The sequence below is a fragment of the Cantharellus anzutake genome (assembly GCF_015039405.1).
Source record: "Cantharellus anzutake strain C23 chromosome Unknown EI90scaffold_10, whole genome shotgun sequence".
NCBI lineage: Eukaryota > Fungi > Basidiomycota > Agaricomycetes > Cantharellales > Hydnaceae > Cantharellus > Cantharellus anzutake.
Genome location: NW_024066960.1, coordinates 514,821 through 531,175, shown reverse-complemented (window position 1 = coordinate 531,175; position 16,355 = coordinate 514,821). Strand labels below are relative to the sequence as shown.

At 50.2% G+C, this 16,355-nt stretch overlaps 7 protein-coding genes across 7 annotated transcripts; 2 read left to right on the top strand and 5 right to left on the bottom strand.

The window, feature by feature from the left end:
• Positions 1-372: 372 nt before the first annotated feature.
• EI90DRAFT_3044329 (uncharacterized protein) lies at positions 373-1,185 on the bottom strand (the record flags this gene model as incomplete). The annotated part of the gene is made up of 2 exons (XM_039059333.1): positions 874-1,185; positions 373-800 (listed from the first exon to the last, which is right to left on the bottom strand). Coding segments are annotated over exons 1-2 (570 nt in total), but the record flags the coding sequence as incomplete, so codon positions are not given.
• A 452-nt stretch (positions 1,186-1,637) lies between these two features.
• EI90DRAFT_3166443 (uncharacterized protein) lies at positions 1,638-3,211 on the bottom strand (the record flags this gene model as incomplete). Its single annotated transcript, XM_039066299.1, has 5 exons — positions 2,851-3,211; positions 2,574-2,783; positions 2,437-2,502; positions 1,714-2,340; positions 1,638-1,652 (listed from the first exon to the last, which is right to left on the bottom strand). Exons 1-5 carry the CDS (start codon positions 2,866-2,868, stop codon positions 1,638-1,640), a joined length of 936 nt encoding a protein of 311 aa, XP_038919622.1. The 5' UTR covers positions 2,869-3,211.
• Positions 3,212-3,942, top strand: EI90DRAFT_90998 (uncharacterized protein). Its single transcript, XM_039068230.1, has 2 exons — positions 3,212-3,516; positions 3,599-3,942. The coding sequence occupies exons 1-2, from the start codon at positions 3,305-3,307 to the stop codon at positions 3,741-3,743; spliced, it is 357 nt and encodes a 118-aa protein (XP_038919621.1). The 5' UTR covers positions 3,212-3,304; the 3' UTR covers positions 3,744-3,942.
• Positions 3,943-4,918: 976 nt separating this feature from the next.
• On the bottom strand, positions 4,919-8,522 carry EI90DRAFT_3044323 (MCM-domain-containing protein). Its single transcript, XM_039059332.1, has 10 exons — positions 8,260-8,522; positions 8,115-8,205; positions 7,376-8,055; positions 7,250-7,321; positions 7,021-7,197; positions 6,368-6,966; positions 6,202-6,317; positions 6,058-6,151; positions 5,731-6,006; positions 4,919-5,675 (listed from the first exon to the last, which is right to left on the bottom strand). Exons 1-10 carry the CDS (start codon positions 8,468-8,470, stop codon positions 5,100-5,102), a joined length of 2,892 nt encoding a protein of 963 aa, XP_038919620.1. The 5' UTR covers positions 8,471-8,522; the 3' UTR covers positions 4,919-5,099.
• Positions 8,523-10,329: 1,807 nt separating this feature from the next.
• On the bottom strand, positions 10,330-11,201 carry EI90DRAFT_3119261 (glycoside hydrolase superfamily; the record flags this gene model as incomplete). Its single annotated transcript, XM_039063196.1, has 4 exons — positions 10,330-10,408; positions 10,468-10,679; positions 10,737-10,829; positions 10,905-11,201. The coding sequence occupies 4 exons, from the start codon at positions 11,199-11,201 to the stop codon at positions 10,330-10,332; spliced, it is 681 nt and encodes a 226-aa protein (XP_038919619.1).
• A 1,225-nt stretch (positions 11,202-12,426) lies between these two features.
• On the bottom strand, positions 12,427-13,698 carry EI90DRAFT_3013927 (glycoside hydrolase superfamily; the record flags this gene model as incomplete). The annotated part of the gene is made up of 4 exons (XM_039056716.1): positions 12,427-12,553; positions 13,002-13,213; positions 13,281-13,373; positions 13,450-13,698. 4 exons carry the CDS (start codon positions 13,696-13,698, stop codon positions 12,427-12,429), a joined length of 681 nt encoding a protein of 226 aa, XP_038919618.1.
• A 95-nt stretch (positions 13,699-13,793) lies between these two features.
• On the top strand, positions 13,794-14,802 carry EI90DRAFT_3044310 (uncharacterized protein). The gene is made up of 4 exons (XM_039059331.1): positions 13,794-14,078; positions 14,151-14,347; positions 14,398-14,438; positions 14,500-14,802. The coding sequence occupies exons 2-4, from the start codon at positions 14,270-14,272 to the stop codon at positions 14,768-14,770; spliced, it is 390 nt and encodes a 129-aa protein (XP_038919617.1). The 5' UTR covers positions 13,794-14,078; positions 14,151-14,269; the 3' UTR covers positions 14,771-14,802.
• Positions 14,803-16,355: the final 1,553 nt, after the last annotated feature.

Genomic DNA, 16,355 nt, shown 5'->3' with positions numbered 1-16,355 from the left:
AAAAGCCTGACCCGCTGTACGGTGTTATTTACAGGTTTTGTGCAAACAATTGTGTATGTGGGATCCGTTCTTCTTGCGTCCGTGCCTCTAAGCGGAAGGTATTGTCCGTGCAAGACACCAAGGGTGGTCTCCCTCGTAGAATCAATTCCCCCCTTGTCCAAGCGCGGGCCCGCACGTTATATAATGCTGTTCATGTACGATTAACCATTGCGTAGTACATACTTTTTTTTACAACAACAGGAAGGCGTACATTGTGTACATAAACAGTGTGATGGATAAACGGAGATTCTATGTAGCGGTGGAACGGGGTATTCGGTTCTTAGGGTGTCGGCCCGAGTCATCTTGATCAAGGTTGGGCTCTGTCTGTGCCACCCAAGAACTCGGGATAGCACCCACGATCGTCTCCCACCTCTCAAGTCTTCCCTTCTCCTCCTCCATCAACCAACTCAACCCAGGAACCCTAACCTTTCTCCCACGCATCTCCTCATCCGCAGGTTCTTCCAACTCCTTTTCCCAAAATATCCTCAATTCCTCCTCCCTCATCCGTAATCGTTCCTCGGCATCACACCAGAACAACACCCAATCCCCCTTCCCCGCGTCCGGGCTAATCCTCTTATGACCCGTGCTTCTTTCGAAATACCACCCATTCACCGGATTCCCCGCTCGACTTCTCCAAACTAGATCCCTCCCAACACCCCTCCCTTGTCGGCCGCCCACGTTCGGGTTCAGGGCGCTGTCTAATCCAAGCCCATAGGATTCGTCGTGTAATGCCACCCACAGGAAATCAACCGTCCCATCCCCTGGTGCGATGGCAAAACCGCAAACTTGTCCAAGTATGATACCATCTGTTGCTCTCCACCATCACCAGAAGACGAAGCAGAAGCAGGAACGGCCCCTCCTTCGTGACGATAGCCGCACCAGCCCAATCTCCTGCAACGATCACGAAATCCAACCGCTCCTCTAGCCTCTTAAAGAAAGACCCTTCATCCAGCTTCCTCCGGAAACTGCTCTCCATAAGTTTAACTATCTTCTCCCTCGTCTCGCCGTTCCTCACAATCTCCTTCCAATCCCTAATAACCCTGATAGGAAGTCCACTCCTAATCAGCGTGGGCGTGTGCCTAGTCACCTTTTTGGGGCCCCCACTCAACAGCGCATGAGGCAATGAACTGCTGCGCTCGGGTTTATTTGTGATCAGGTTAGCGATCAAGGAACGTGAACTTCGGTGGGAGACTACGATCGCACTCGAGCTACTGGGCATGTGGCTCAAACATGCTTTCGCTAGTTGGAGATTTGACAAGGCCGTCGGGTGAGACTGACGCCAGTCTGATTTGAAGGTGTTTTGAATGTGTTGGGATTCGGAGGTGAGGTTTATTAGGAGGTGGGGAGGCCATCTCGGGCGTAGGAAGGAAGGCCTCCTTCTCGGTTGATGATCATGAGGCGAAGGGGCGTCATATCAAACTCGCCGATACCATAAGGGGTGTTACCGCTTTGGTAGCGGCTTTCATGCCGTCAACCGCAGCTGACGACGGCGAGGCAGGCGTCTTTAAGGGGACTGTTCCCCCTGGAGACGAACAACGTCGTCCAGCTGCGCAGCCTCAACCATCCCCCTCGCCAGAGCCGCAATAACGTAATTTGCGTCAATCCTCAGGGTCCTGCAGAACGAATCCAACGCAAAAGGCACTAAAACGGGTATCTCCCCCGCCTGCAACGCACTTCTGATCCCACCCAAGTCTCCGGTAGGGCGTGTGCCTCGGGGAGGTCCACGCCTTCGACCTCATCGCCTGGTCTAGGTCCTAACCGGGCGACGGGCTGTACGATCGGCCTAGCTCTTGCGCCCTGCATTTCGAGCATCCTAACGACCCTCCTGACTTCCTCGATCGCATTCCTCCTCTCACCATCCATACCTCTCGTCCATTCATCATTCTCGATGACAATGACGCTCACCAGTCCAAGTTTTTCCAGGTAAACCATTCCACGGCATATACTCTCGAGTTGAATGTCATTGAATGGCCCTTGAATTTTAATGAGACCCGTATGTCTCGTGGTGGGATCAAGAATCTGAGAGACGACCTCTTGCTTGAATGCAGTGGTGACGGTCCGAGTTGTAGCCGTGGTGGCGGATGCATCGGCCGATACATTCATCCGAGAATCAGGCAGGACACCATTTTCTTGTTGCGAGGGAGTCTCGGAGGAATGTTCCTGGGGAGGGGGGATCGTGGATGAGGTCTCTAATGAGTCTGAAGATTTTGGTGAGCGTTTGGGTTGCGGACCGAATGATTTCAAATATAATTTTGAATCTCTCGCAGATGGAGATGCGTGAAGGATGGAGAGAATGAAATCCTAAGTAAAATGGGGATGGTAAACCAGCATTCATCAGCCAGGGTAGGGGTGTAAAGGAGAGGAGGAGCGAGCGAATCGAGAGAAGAGGTGACATACGTTAGCAGCTGTTTCATCCTGGGGGACATCGTGTGCAAACTTTTGAAGTTGTCGAGGTTGCGGCGGCTAGAGAAGAAAATAAATACGAGTTATGACGAACAGTTCGACGAAATCGACGTCAAAGGGTGGAAACTTACAGGTGTGACGACCGCCGCCTGGCGCAAAAGAGACCGCTTTACCGATTGCTTAGTGAGGTTCAGCATAGGGTGAAAGAAAAGGGGGATGCTAGTTGGGAGAGAGGGGAGAAAGATGAAATGTCCGTTTATAAAGTCTTGTGGTTTTATAACATGGTCATCGCAATTTAGAGGGCGGCAAAAACAAAAAATGATGAATAAAATGATTCCAATCTGGCCCCAATCAATTCAATTCAGCAAACAAGTCACGTCTCCTGAGATCAACTGATCTCGTACGCACTGCATTCACTTGGTCCATGCACGTGATTCCTACCTCATTCCTTCCCGAAGATGGAATCGCTTTTCCCCCGGTAGCCAACGTTCGAGGGTTTTTTCTTCAGGATCGTGTCCTTTTTCTGAGAAGCGAATGAACAGCAAATGAGGTGGTTCCATCTGGCGAAAAATATCCATGCGTCCAGGTACCAGGTAAACAGGTGACCAGCCTCTATAGTATAGAGTGTCCAGGCGCGTGGCCTCGATAACGCAATGAGCTTGCTTTGCCACATCATCTGACTTGGGGGGGGATCTTCATCGCTCTTCCCTCCCCCCCCTTTCTCATTTCCTCAAACGATCGGCTTTTCGTTTTGCGCTCGCGCCGGCAGACTGCGGCGGCGTTTCACGCGCGGAGGCGATGTGATTCTGATGCAGCAACTTTCAAAGATGTCGTGAAATAAGAGTTCATTTCACTTCCTCCCATGCGCGCGGCGCGTTTTCCCGGATCCCGGGCGAGCCGCTCTTGGGCCTTTGAATGGTCGCAGGCTGTGCCTCGGCGTCCAGCGTCCATTCGGAAGCTTTATACCCATGAATCGCTTTTAGCGCCCACACACCTTTTAATTAGACATACGCCATGGGCTCTTCTGATCACTCATCTACCCCTAAGTATCGAGTCATCAACCCAAACGTTAAGGTGAGCACCATATCATATTAGGCAATCGATAGCCCGTCCTTTGTGTCTTCGGCGCCTGGGTTCTTAGCTGGACCTCTCCTAGCCCCTCTCTTATCCAGTACGCAGAAACTACGCACGTAGCAAAAAGCTACTCCAGCGATTCTGCTATCGCGGGCATTTCGCAACCTAGCATATGTCAACACCTGTGCACAAATATGTTCCAAACAATCAGAAGGTCCAGGAGCTAGTCCCAGGTCCCAGAATCGGAATCAGGGGCTTGGGGTCGCATTTCCATTAGAATGAAGCCAAACACTCTGCCACGTTCGTTCGTAACTAGCTTCATATGCATAGCCCTCCAGTACACACTACTGCCACAAAATGCCACAGTCCTGGGGCTGCATGTGGCTGCGCGACTTGTGCTGATATTCTGATGTGTCTCATCTAAAGTCCCAAATCTGGCTGAGGCATCGATAGCTCAGTCCTCTCACTGTCGGCTGGGCTGCTGATACCTACCCATCCCTCGCTCCCGATTATTGTAATCTCGTCTTGCTGCATGATGTAATACATTGGACATCCATATGCACGTTTATTCCGCAAAAGACAACTCCAGACACACAGATCACCGATATCTGTGGCCCGTCCTAGATGCTTTCTCGATCTTATCCCACGCATCGTTATTCATTTCGGCCATTGGCACCCCGGTGTGCGATCACCACGATGACTAAATGGGGTCGATTTACCGTTCCACAAACAAAGATTGTATCATATCACATCGATCAACGCCGACAATCCTGCGGTGGCACAATCGCGTGTGAAGGATGCGTCGTACGTTCTCCAAACGTCAACTCGAAAGACTCGTTGTCCTTATCTCCCTCTCTATGCAATGAACCGACGTTCTTCAATGGTTATCGGCCTGTAAACGGATCCGGGGAAGACAATCGATCCCCCCGACGCTGGTTACTATGCCGATGACACACACCCCACTCTCTAGCGATAACATGATAACAATACTTATCTGCGTGCGATACCATCAATCTCTAATGGGATTGGGTTTGACCCTTATGCCGCGTCATTCAGGACGGCCGGTTGGAGGTACACATTTACTGTCCCGAGTGACCCACTAGATACTAAGTAACTCAATGCATGTGGATGAATAACCCGCCTTGTTTGATTACTGCCAGCTTGCTGGGTCCCACAACGCCGAACCATTGCATTGAGGTACCCAACTGCTGATTGTGATGCGCGCTGACGTTAGTCCCTGCACCTGGCTAGACCTCAAATGGCCGAGCTCTGAGTTGATCGACTATGAACGGTTACTGACACGGCCATGTTCACGTCGCCTCATGCGGACTGATTGTTTTCACGCACACCCAATCGGCGGAAATTACGCAGCCAAGTCGCAGTACGCAGCAGTAAGACGGATCAAAGGAATGATATCAAACGCGTAATATTTTACATACAAACACACATAGAAAGGCACATAATAAGCAACCCAATACAGCACATATCTAAGAACCGCTCGCATCAAACCATCAAACCATCCAACTAAGATATGCCAAAGAAGTCTGCCTATACGGACCCATGATTAATTAACCGCTAGTCGCCTAACTCCTAATCTTCCTGATTGTCCTCTTTTCACGTTCCCCTACGACCTTCACACTCCCCTCATTTTCCAATGCCTTAATGATCTCCGCAAACTCGATCGGATCAATGGTAATACTACTCTGCTCGCCCAACTGCTTCAACGCATCAGCCCATCTCAAAGACCTATTGGCTCCAAGTGCATCCAGCATATTAACCACCTCTCTCTGAAGGTCACTCCTCAGTCTTCGTTGTTGTTGGCCAGCGCCCGTATTCAATAGGTCGATATCGATCAATCCTGTGAGCGGATCGGTAGCACTAGCCCGGATGGCCTCTCGCATCAGTCGAGTTGCTTCAGACACATCTGATACCTCCACGAACGGAGATAGGCGCATTCGAGCATGAGCCTCGCTTAAGCGAATGAGGGATTCCAATTGACGTGTCGTTGCGGTGATACGTTTTTCTTGGCTACGGGAGTCTTCACCAACACGACGCATGGCGACGTAGGCAGTGATGAGCTCTTCTCCAGCGTCTTCCGTGATCACCGGTTGAACGTTTGTACGAGCGTAGTTGATATAGGCGGTGAGCGTCTCGACGGGCTGAAGTGGACGTGGTCATCGTTAATTCTGAGCAGCAAGGTTATCGACGACTTACGATAGTATCTTGTCCCGTTCGCGTTGGAGTATCTTCAAGATACAATCCAACCAAATGCTGTGCCAGTCGTCTATCAAGCGCCTCATCTACACGGTCAAGAACCAAGTAGAGCAAATCAAACCGCGAAATTAAACTTGGTGGCAGATTGATATTGCGCGCTACGGGCCAATTAGGATTGTACTTGGACAAGACCGGATTGGCTGCTGCGAGAACTGATGTACGAGCGTTGAGTGTTGTGATGATGCCAGCTTTGGCAATGGAAACCGTTTGTTGTTCCTAGCTTGTGAATCAGTAGGGGCAATATTTAGCATTTTGACGAGTGCGCACCATTACTTCATGAAGCACACTCCGAGTGGCGTCCGCCATTTTGTCGAATTCGTCGATACAGCATACCCCTCCATCACTTAGAACAAGAGCGCCGCTGAAAAAGTCGCTTAGAAGCGAAATACATGTTTTTGGGACCTATCATACCTTTCAAGCACCAATTGCTTCGTGTCTGGATCTCGTGTAACATAAGCCGTCAAACCAACAGCAGAAGAGCCTTTTCCGGAGGCATAAACCCCTCTAGGAGCAATCTTATTGACGTACTGCGGGAGAATAAATCAGAGGTGTCAACGGCAACGCTCCACCAACTCACATGAAGGATTTGTGATTTACTCGTACCAGGATCACCAACAAGGAGAACGTTGATATCACCACGATACCGCGGACCACCACCACCACCCCCATTCTCCACATTCTTGTTCGTTCCTCCGAAGAGTTGCAACAAAATCCCCTTCTTTACATCGTCCATCTCCCAAATAGACGGTGCAAGGGACCTCGCTAAGAGATCATACAAGTCCTCGCGCTGACTGAGCTGCTGAATAGTATCTTCAAGCATCGCACTTCGCGTTTGGCCCTCCTTTGTCGGTTGATCGACTCCAATCTCCAACTCGTCAGCCAAGTCGCCACCAACGCCTACACCTTGAGCACCAGAGACTCCTGGGACCTTTGTCTCATCGTCACGCGTACTCTTATCAAACCCCAATCGCTTGGCATCTCCGCGGTGAATGTGGACAATGTCAATATAAGTTTTGAAAAGCGATTTGACTACACGTTGCTTTGGATTGACGCGAACTGGGACCGCGCGGAAGACCCCCGTAACGATGATTCGATCACCAGGTTTGGCAATATCCACGAGTTCATCGTAAACACAGAGTGAGACAGTATGGGGCGTTTGTCCATCAGGCACAACATCTGTGAACAATGAATGAGTCATAGACTCGGAATTGGGAGATTAGGAAAACGTGCCTGGTGTCTCCTGCAACCTGATCACTTGGCGATCCGCGAATAGACTTCGGTTATGAATGAGAGACATCATGCCAACAGCGGCACAGACATCTCGAGGACAAGCTTGTGGCTCGCTTATTCGGCCCCTGTCTATTTCGACCTGCATAGTGTGCAAGCAAGTCAAGCAGCGGAAAAAGGCTGAGAAACTCTTCAGAAGACCAGTCTACTGCCACCGACATCATGTGCTTACCTTGCTTCATATCAGGGATGACAGGAGTCGCTCGGATAACGAGACCTTTAATGCTGACAAGCTTGTCCGTATCTGGAGCCTCCAAGGGTCAAGACGGGTTCACATCAATGCAACGGGGCGACGAACCTCCAGGGTTCAAATCTCTCATGTTAACAGTGGGGATATTAAAAGGTCGAACCATGTACACTCGAAGGGTCATTTCATCCAACTCTTGCTGAAGTGATTCCTTCTTCTCATCGTCCGTCTCCTCATTAAACTCCTCCTCGACCGTCCCAACAACCGCCTCGCGAAGGACTTGATCCATAATAGGGATAACCTCCTGAGGATAGTTTATGAGTTGCTTGTAAAGTTTCGCTGTGGGAGGGTACGCAAGAAGATTGACAGCATCGAGGTTTAGACTTGATTGGGAGGTAAGTCTCATCTTCCTAAGATACTCCCCGTAGAGGGTTCGTTCGCCCATCTCAGGATCAGGAAGAGCAGGCCAAGGGAAACCATTCTCCCGATCGTGCTTGATGCGGTACTTGACTTTGAAGTTAGCCAAAAAATCGGCAAAGGCGGTCATGGTGCTCATGATGGAAACATTGGTTCCCCAAATAACTTTAACAGCATCGTCTGCGTTATCTGAAGGAGGCACTTGCGCAGACAACGCCGCACTGGACGTTGGGAAGAGCGGATCACCCTCTGATGAGGGAGGGACTCCCTGACGTGCTGCCTGACGAGATTGAGAGGAGTGGAACAGTGGAGTGGACGTAGAAGGACGAATGTCACCGCGACGAATTCGTGGTGTCGAGCGAGCACTCGTTGTTCTGGTGCCTTTGGGTTATCAAGGTGCACGGGGAATGGCGAAGGAAAAGAGTTCACTCACGGAGACTGAAAGAGCGGCACGTTATCACCTCTGCGACTAGCTGTCCTCTGACGGACTGGAGACGAGTCAGGGAATGCAAGCTGTGAATCATCTAGGAAAACCATCAGATACGAATAGCTCCTGGTACGCGACTAAAGGAGCATACCACTCATTTGTGTTCCACGGTTCCGAGGGGTGGACATACGCAAAGCGCGTCTCGCAACATCGCCCGCACTCATAGGCTGACTTCCGTTCCGTTGAGGTGTAGGTGTGCCAAAGAGCAAGCGCTTCTTGGGCGACCTCCTTGGGGTTCTCACAGCTTCATTCTCATGATCAGGCTCGCTGGTAGGGAAAGAGAGAGGTGGAGGCGATGACATATCTCTTTCAACTGTGATTTAGGTGTGAAGGTGTCGACGCGTCAAATGTGAGGAGGAAATTGCTTTGCTTCCGATCTTTTCTCGAATCAATTGATTCTGCCACGACGCGTCGAACGCGTCTCGACACGTCCAAAAGCGCGTATAATATCCTTTCGTTCAGTTCCTTACACTCAAACGTGTGGGGTTTGATGTTCCCTCACAGTACAAGAAAGTAACATAAGATTGCCCTTGAATGAATGACAAAAGGTTGAAGCGAACGAGAGTCGTGGCTGCAATTGCCAATAAGTATATGGCACCGGTCGATAGCAATCGAGGACGAACATCTGCAGGATGACGATGAGGAACAGCGTTTGGTGGTCCCCAGTCAAATAATACTACATGACTGCTACCGCTGCAATCTTTCAGCCTTGAAGCGGCTCCTGCCCAGTGTTCGCGGACAACTGGAAGGGGACTGGAAGTCCTGCGATCAGGCCAACCTTTCGTTCACGCAAAATCGCGAGGCCGAAATGCCAGTGTACAGCCGCCAGAATAGTCTCTTCTGCATGGGTCGAGCTAGAGGGAGATGGAGAGAATCTCCTCATCCGCTCGCGTCCACTCCTCTCGCGTGCGACTCCCACATCCCCCTATCCCATCACTTCACATGGATATCTTTCGTCCCATGTTGTGCACCCAGGAACGCTCGGCAGTGGATCTCGAGACTCGAAAATATCGAGATGGAGGACGGAACCCAGTGGTTGTTTCGAGCCTGAAGTCGGGTGCCCAGGGATGGATCTGAGGAAAGCAAGTCCGCAGATGGGACCCGCGAGACAATAGATCGACGATCAAATCGTGGCAGTATGTAAGTCTCTAAATTAGATGAGTAATCTTTGTGATTTGGCTGCGGAAATTGGATGTCGTTCCCCCAGGCGGAAATGTTACTCCCTTTCCACGTCAAACTGCAGAGCTAGGAGCACTACGTGTAATGGATTTCAGATACCAAGTGCTGAATATCGAAGTTGTCTCTGCCATGGCTATGTACTTATATATGAAAGACATGCACATTCCAACGTTCTGAGTGATTGCCCCGGTTGGGAAGCTATGCGGAAGGGGCAGTTCACAACTGAAGCGGAAACATTGCAAAAAATCAAGCTAGGGAAAACCCCAAGTGATGCACAAGCAATGTTCGTAATAGTCTTTCATTTGTACATGTACATGTCATTGTAACTAGGCAAATCGGGATTAGGAGTTAATGCTGGCCAGGCAAAGCGAATTGACCTGACACAGCCAGAGGGCTGAGCCAGGCAGGCAAAGATTAAGACCCTGCATACCCCATATGGAGCATACAAACACCGGGGTCACAATGAGGCCTTGCGGTCACCGTGCAATGATGCGCCCCCGCTGCCGAAGCGCCCAGTACATGAAGGGGCTCTCCGGGTCAAGGTAAGTATGAGTTGCAAGGAATATCAGAATGAACCTGATAAGGAGTTTGAAGTGTGTCTGTGCGGTGAGGTTGTGGGACGTTTGGTAGCATATTTTGCTGGGTCCGGCTAACTCCGACTCCTTTCGGATAGAATTGTTGCTCAATTCATTGCGTAGCTGGACGTGCTGAACACGTCTATTCCAATAGAGGCTGGTAACCTGCCTACTGAGCACGGCCCGCCCACTAGTTTGGTGCCTCTCTTTAACAATACGACGCAAGTGGTGATTTGTGCTGGAGTACAGATTGGTTTTTCAAAAACAGGCAAATTCAAACATCAAGCCCGGTCTTGGAGCTCTCAGGACAGGCTAAATACCCAGAAACCACACACGCTCGAGACAATCATTTAGCCTCCACATGAGGCTCTCAGCAGAAAGGCAGACGCGGAGCCCCCCTTTTCCTTTCAGTTCGAAAACACGCTAAGATCGAACTTCCCAGAGGCAGACTTATCAGTGTATTGATGCCCTATCGCGCTCGTCCACCTATTCCAAACCAGGCCCATTCAATGTTTAGCGTGTCAAGAACTTCCCTCACAACTTACCCTCCGAACTTTGTACCCAGGGTCACGGTTTGCACATTGTTATACGTGGCAAACCAAAGGGGAACGGAGTTATCTACGACGACGGAGTAAGATCCGAATATGCTCGACCATTCGCCCGGGGAACTGTAGATCCCGTATACGTAGCCTGAGGCCTTGAGAGCTTGAACGATTGCTTTGGCGTGGGCGAGGTTGCCGCTGTAACCGTAGTCCCACTGCAAAATAATCGAACACATGTTATCAAATGGCATGATGGCTGGTGAATGACCCACAGGATGGCAGTATATCGGGTCGCGCTCAATGTCAACCCAGATCCTGCCTATCTTCATGTTGTTCGCTTTGAACACCTTACCAAGCTCAGCAAGCTGAAATGGGACAAAATCCGGTATTAGTTAGGTGCTTCACTGGACATCCCCTGGAGCACATAAACCCTTCCTTACCTGAGTAGCAGGACTCTTGCAATTGTGGCGACTCCCCGTGCAGGGAAACCAATACGTGTCTATATTCGTGTACCCTGCCGCCCGAGCATTCTTGTAGGACTGAACGAAGTTGGGGTCTACTGCTCCACCGATACCACACGCTTCGTAGTATCCACGAATGATAGCTTTTGTGAATCCCTCGTCATAGGCTTTTTTAAATGTTGCCTGAGGGACAAGAGTCGAGGAATCGACGGCGTGGATCAGGGAGTAAACGGAGGGGGCGAAGGCTGCAAGGACGAGAAGCAAAGAGCAGAACATCACGAAGATGAACTCAAGGTGAAGAGGGAAGTGCACGAGTATTGGAAATGGAGAGCCACAACAAAGCTACGCCAGAGCTGGCTGCTGGAGGGGCCATTCCCTCCCTTTACACCTCCAAACGCCTTCTCCGCGCGCATGGTTCTTTTTTGCACGTTGCAACAGAATTTCTTGTGCTCGAATGGATTGCGCTTGCGTTGCAGACACAGCATTTACCTGGACAGCAGGTGATTGTAGAACGGAATACGTAAATGTTGTCCCAGATTGCCCAGTCAATGCAGCGCTACGTGAGCATCTCCTGTCGCTTAGTTAACGCCATAAATGTGTTAATAGTGGATAACTCGAATCTCGATCTGTAGCCGCGCGGGGTGTGACTATGCAAGGAAAATAGCACAGGTTTGGTGTTGTGGTATTCCGAAGCTTGCTCCAAGTCCAACAGTCGAGGCACTGGGTGGGTTTAGGCAGGTTACCAGCCTCTATTGGAATAGAAGGTGGGTTGAAGTTGGGTGATCATCACCATACTTCTGGCCTTCCTGGCCATGCGCGGCAGCCGAAGACAGCTTAATTAACCTGTGCACCTCTCAATTATTTTACGTTGCACACGTGGCGATCTTTTGTCGCCAAATTGCAGCGCTTGGCACAGCATTTAGACGCTGATCGCGGCATCACGTGTAACGCGCAGGTGCCCTCTTTCATCATTCCATCGCCCGTCTGAGATTTGCCTTTCCATCGACTTCCCTCAGTGGGATTATGACCAACCCGGTGATCTTGCTTACGTTCTTACATAAGTTAGGGATTCTGGTGGCGTATTTGGAATTTGTACTTTCACTGAATTGTGATATCTCGACTCTTACGACGTGGTCCTTTCCCCCTCTTGGTTTGGGGTATGATACTGTAGAGGATCTGTATATGGACCAACCCTTTGGAGGGTGTGCTTTTAGCGTAAGAGAGGCGTTTCGCTGACAATTGATATCTAGCTTGGCCATCTGATCAACAACACGCGTAGGCAGACAAATGCTGTTAGCCACCAGTACATTGAGGTGTCTGTTTCGGAATTCTTCGACCTGAATGTATTTGCTCATTCGGTCGATGAGCATCCAATCTTTCTCTTTCATCAACATTGGATTCATTTCGGTGCATTGGGGCGATGGCGCACCTGGTTTTTGGTCGTATTAAAGACATAGCCCCTTCAATCCTACATACACTCACTGTTTTTTTCCGACCGTTGTTAAATCCAGAATATCGGACAAGTCGACTCTCTGACCATTTCTGCTTCGAGCACGGAAGAATGGCCGTCCCACCCCACTCCAGCTGCTTTCATCGCCTCGAGGTTCGCCAATCCCCGTTGTTGGCATCTCCAAGAGGGACATGCAATTTGACTCAATTGTTTCGAAGCGGTTGATTCTCCTTTTCGGTATTCATCACTGCTCAGTTCATTACATGACTGAGCAAAGTGGGCATAACCTAATACGCCTTACTGATCTGTCTTTTTTTTGTATCGCGATGCAGATGATGACTTGTGCGATTGTAGATACAGAAGGAGCGCTTTTTCAACAGCAGGCAGGTCCGAACGTCGTTTCGACACGCATGAGCGCCCACACGAAAAGGTAGCTGCGGAGCCCCCCCCCCTCTCGCAACTTTGCCTTTCCCCTTTCAGCTCGAAAAGACGCTAAGACAGAACTTCCCGGAGGCAGACTTATTAGTGTATTGATGGCCTACCGCGCTCGTCCACCTATTCCAAGCCGACCCCATTCGATGTTGAGCACATCGGAATACTCCAACACTAAGAATTCGCAAACTCACCCTCCGAACTTTGTACCCAGAGTCACAGTCTGCACATTGTTATATGTGGCGAACCAAAGGGGAGCTAAGCTATCCACGGCGGCGGAGTACGATCCGAACAGGCTCGACCATTCACCGGGGGAACTGTAGATCCCATATGCGTAGCCCGAGTCCTTGAGAGCTTGAACGATTTTTTTGGCGTGGGCAAGGTTGTCGCTATGACCGTAGTCCCACTACAAAACAACCGGACACATGTTATCGAATGGGCACTAGGGCTGATGAATGAGGTGGGTCACCCACAGCATTGCAGTACACTTGGTCACGCTCAAGGTCAAGCCAGATCCTACCTATCTTCATGTTGTTCGCTTTGAACACCTCCCCAAGCTCAGCAAGCTAAAATGAGTTGTAATTCCGTATCAGACACGGCGCGCTTCACAACGGACACTCTAATGCACATAAAAATCCATACTTGGGTTTCGGGACTCTTGCAATCATTACCACTTCCCGTGCAGGGGAACCAATACGTATCTATATTCGTGAAACCTGCCGCACGAGCATTCTCGTATGACTGAACGAAGTTAGGATCCACTGCTCCACCAACACTACACGCTTCGCGGTATCCTCGAATGATCGCTTTTCTGAATCCCTGGTCATAGGCTTTTTTGAAAGTTGCTTGTGGGACTAGAGTTGAGCAATCCACGGTATGGACGAGGGACATGGTACCAGTCTAGTCAGCGCTTAGGGGGAAGCCTGCTGTGCTCACATGGTCTGTATCAAATGATAGTGTGGAAGCTTCAGGCGCGATGATGGAAGCTCAATTGAGAGACAATAAGGTGGAGCGTTGTTAGCAACATGTTTCCATCTTTGGGAATAGAGCATTCAGAAGCCCATATAATCCGCATGTGTGCTATGCTATGCTTCCGACCCCTGGGAGAAACAGGATGAAGCGCGCAGGGTATTCTATTGGTAGCTCAACAAAGTTGAAAAGCGGTGTGCATGGGGCTGTGTTTATCCTGTAGACCTCGGCTTATGTCCCCAATGCACCACGAGGAAGGTGGGGAGTGATCATGAGCTAGAGAGAGAGGGGTGAGGTTGCAACTAGACAACGCGGCCATGAAGTAAATGGTAGACAATCAGCATTCAAGTCTCGAGCGTCCGAACATGACCTACAGATTGGACAGAAATACGTCAAACACCCCCGGTCATGATCGAGTCTTTAGGCATCATCCATGAGGACATGACTTGCTTCCCATCCATACGTAAGTCCCATCGGCCTTATCTGCCATCATATGGCCCCTACGAGAACATTGTCGGTTTGCGCGCATTTCGCTCTCGCTAGAATGACTACTCGTCCGACAGTTTACGTTCTAAACACGTTCGAGGAAGCTTCCCTCTATGTGTATATTCGGCTACTGACCTGCTAGTACTCCCCCCACTTTTCTCCGCGGGAGGCATCCACTTCCACATTTGTCAGGTTGTCAGTATTGGAACTCAGCAGATATTTCTCAACGATGCAAACCTTTGACTGGAAGACCGACATTCTATCTCCTCTTGGTGTTCTTCTGGGCGCCTGTTCGGTTACTTTCTGGCTTGCAGCTAGAAGGCGAGACCCTCCGGATGTAGATCAGCGCCAGGGCGATACCCTGGCACCCATCGGTGTTCATAAAAAATTAGGGGTTTCCCCGTTCACACAAACCCGAGCAACCCCGGGGGTGGGCTTGAATAATTATAACAAACTGTGTTGCGGGGCCAGATCGCTGCTCATTCCATGCTACATTATGTCGAGCTAGTACGTCTTTGATGCGAGATTGCGTGAACAAAGCGGGCAATACGTTAAGCGTATGAAGAAGACATGGACCAAAGCAAGACCAGGAGGTAAGAAAATGACCAAAGGCATTGGCATTCCAATGTGAATGCAAGGGTGAGCGTTAAGCGTACTGGGGCTTAATCCTGGATCCTGATCTGCCCTTAAGCGCAAAGAGAAACTATGGGCCCCGCTCGTTTCTACTGCACAGTGTCCTGCAAAGCACAGGTTATTCAACTCTGGGTCGATTATGACATACTAGGCGAGGCTGTGACCAATCATGCTGTGAGGGTGAACCAGGTAGAAGGAAACAGACAGCCTTGCTGTCGATGCTGAACACCCAGAAAAGGCTTGGCCTATTTCGCGATACCCTTAATATTACGTTTTCTCCCCTCGATCAGATAGAAGAAGAAGGTCGGTTGATCAAACGATTGTTTGCAAGGGGAGCATCATTTATGCAGTGCACCGATAGGGCTGAGATACGATTCCAAAGGATATGATGCTGCACCAAGGGGGTGCAAAAATTGGGCGGAACATGCGTGTGATGCGCTCCATCGTTCAAGAATCATTCGCTGCCATTTTTGGCCGATCACGAGACTGGCCTTTTTTGTGTCAACATGACCCATCGCTCAACTCTTCCAATTGGACAGCCTCTTCCTCTGATGGCTTGCAGTGAGTCTTACAAGTAAGAGGCTGGTCACCTGCCTAAGTGAGTCTTTGAAATGTGGTAATACTATGTCACAGGTTTACATTATTCTTGCTTCCACATGGCCAACAAGCTCTCGATCGCCCGCCCCTGCGAACGGAATCTTCTCCCTTGGAGCCCATATATGTGATGCGCTTCTGTTGTGTACATACACACAATACGTGCACAGAATATGTACGCTTTGGTTAGGCAGGTGACTGGCAGCCTCCATAGTGATAGCGCTTTGGCGCCTTGGCACACTTCAGCCGCCCCCTACGCACGCAGCCACACGCCAGAGCGAGCACTTCTAGCACTGTGAATAGTCCTAAATATGAGTACGAGTAAACACAAGTCGATTTGGCATCCAGCCGCGCGTTCATGATCTCCGGGCTATGCTTGGCCCCACTCTCAGTCGTCTATTGTACAGGCTCCGATAAGCTCATCACATAGATATGCCTCATCAGAGTCGTCACGCAGACACCCTCCACGGGGGTCCTGCGGGATGGGTTGTGGCCAGTGCGCTATCTGCTAGGTATCGCGCGAAATTGGTTGCAGATACAGTTTCACGGGGCTGAGTGGACACTAGTCCCATGAAGGTCTTATCGCACTCTCTTTCGGAATCAAGTGGAGCCCGTGCTCTTCGGAGTCGTACGTCAGCACAGCCCGGATGCCTGTTATTATTCGTGTGGCCTTCTGCCCTTAAAGTTCTTCATCCCACGGATAAGGAATGGCGAAGGATCCCGCGTCATGTGGCAACGAATTTACATCCGTGGAATTGATCTGATTGGAGGCATTTCTTGCAGCGCGTCATATTCAGAAGCACGCTGGTCTGGATGCGGTGTCGGCTTATCGATCATGGAACAGAGCTACACAATCATAAGAAACG

Excerpts from the sequence above, each read along its gene's own strand:
- EI90DRAFT_90998 (XM_039068230.1), top strand. The coding sequence starts at position 3,305 with ATGCGCGCGGCGCGTTTTCCCGGATCCCGGGCGAGCCGCTCTTGGGCC. Across the intron at positions 3,517-3,598 it reads TCATCAACCCAAACGTTAAG|CCCCTCTCTTATCCAGTACG; the intron begins GTGAGCACCATA and ends GACCTCTCCTAG.
- EI90DRAFT_3044323 (XM_039059332.1), bottom strand. The coding sequence starts at position 8,470 with ATGTCATCGCCTCCACCTCTCTCTTTCCCTACCAGCGAGCCTGATCAT. Across the intron at positions 6,318-6,367 it reads GTAAATCACAAATCCTTCAT|TACGTCAATAAGATTGCTCC; the intron begins GTGAGTTGGTGG and ends ATTCTCCCGCAG. Across the intron at positions 6,007-6,057 it reads GTGTGCTTCATGAAGTAATG|GAACAACAAACGGTTTCCAT; the intron begins GTGCGCACTCGT and ends TTCACAAGCTAG.
- EI90DRAFT_3044310 (XM_039059331.1), top strand. The coding sequence starts at position 14,270 with ATGGCCCCTACGAGAACATTGTCGGTTTGCGCGCATTTCGCTCTCGCT. Across the intron at positions 14,348-14,397 it reads CTCGTCCGACAGTTTACGTT|CTGCTAGTACTCCCCCCACT; the intron begins CTAAACACGTTC and ends TCGGCTACTGAC. Across the intron at positions 14,439-14,499 it reads TTCTCCGCGGGAGGCATCCA|CTTTGACTGGAAGACCGACA; the intron begins CTTCCACATTTG and ends AACGATGCAAAC.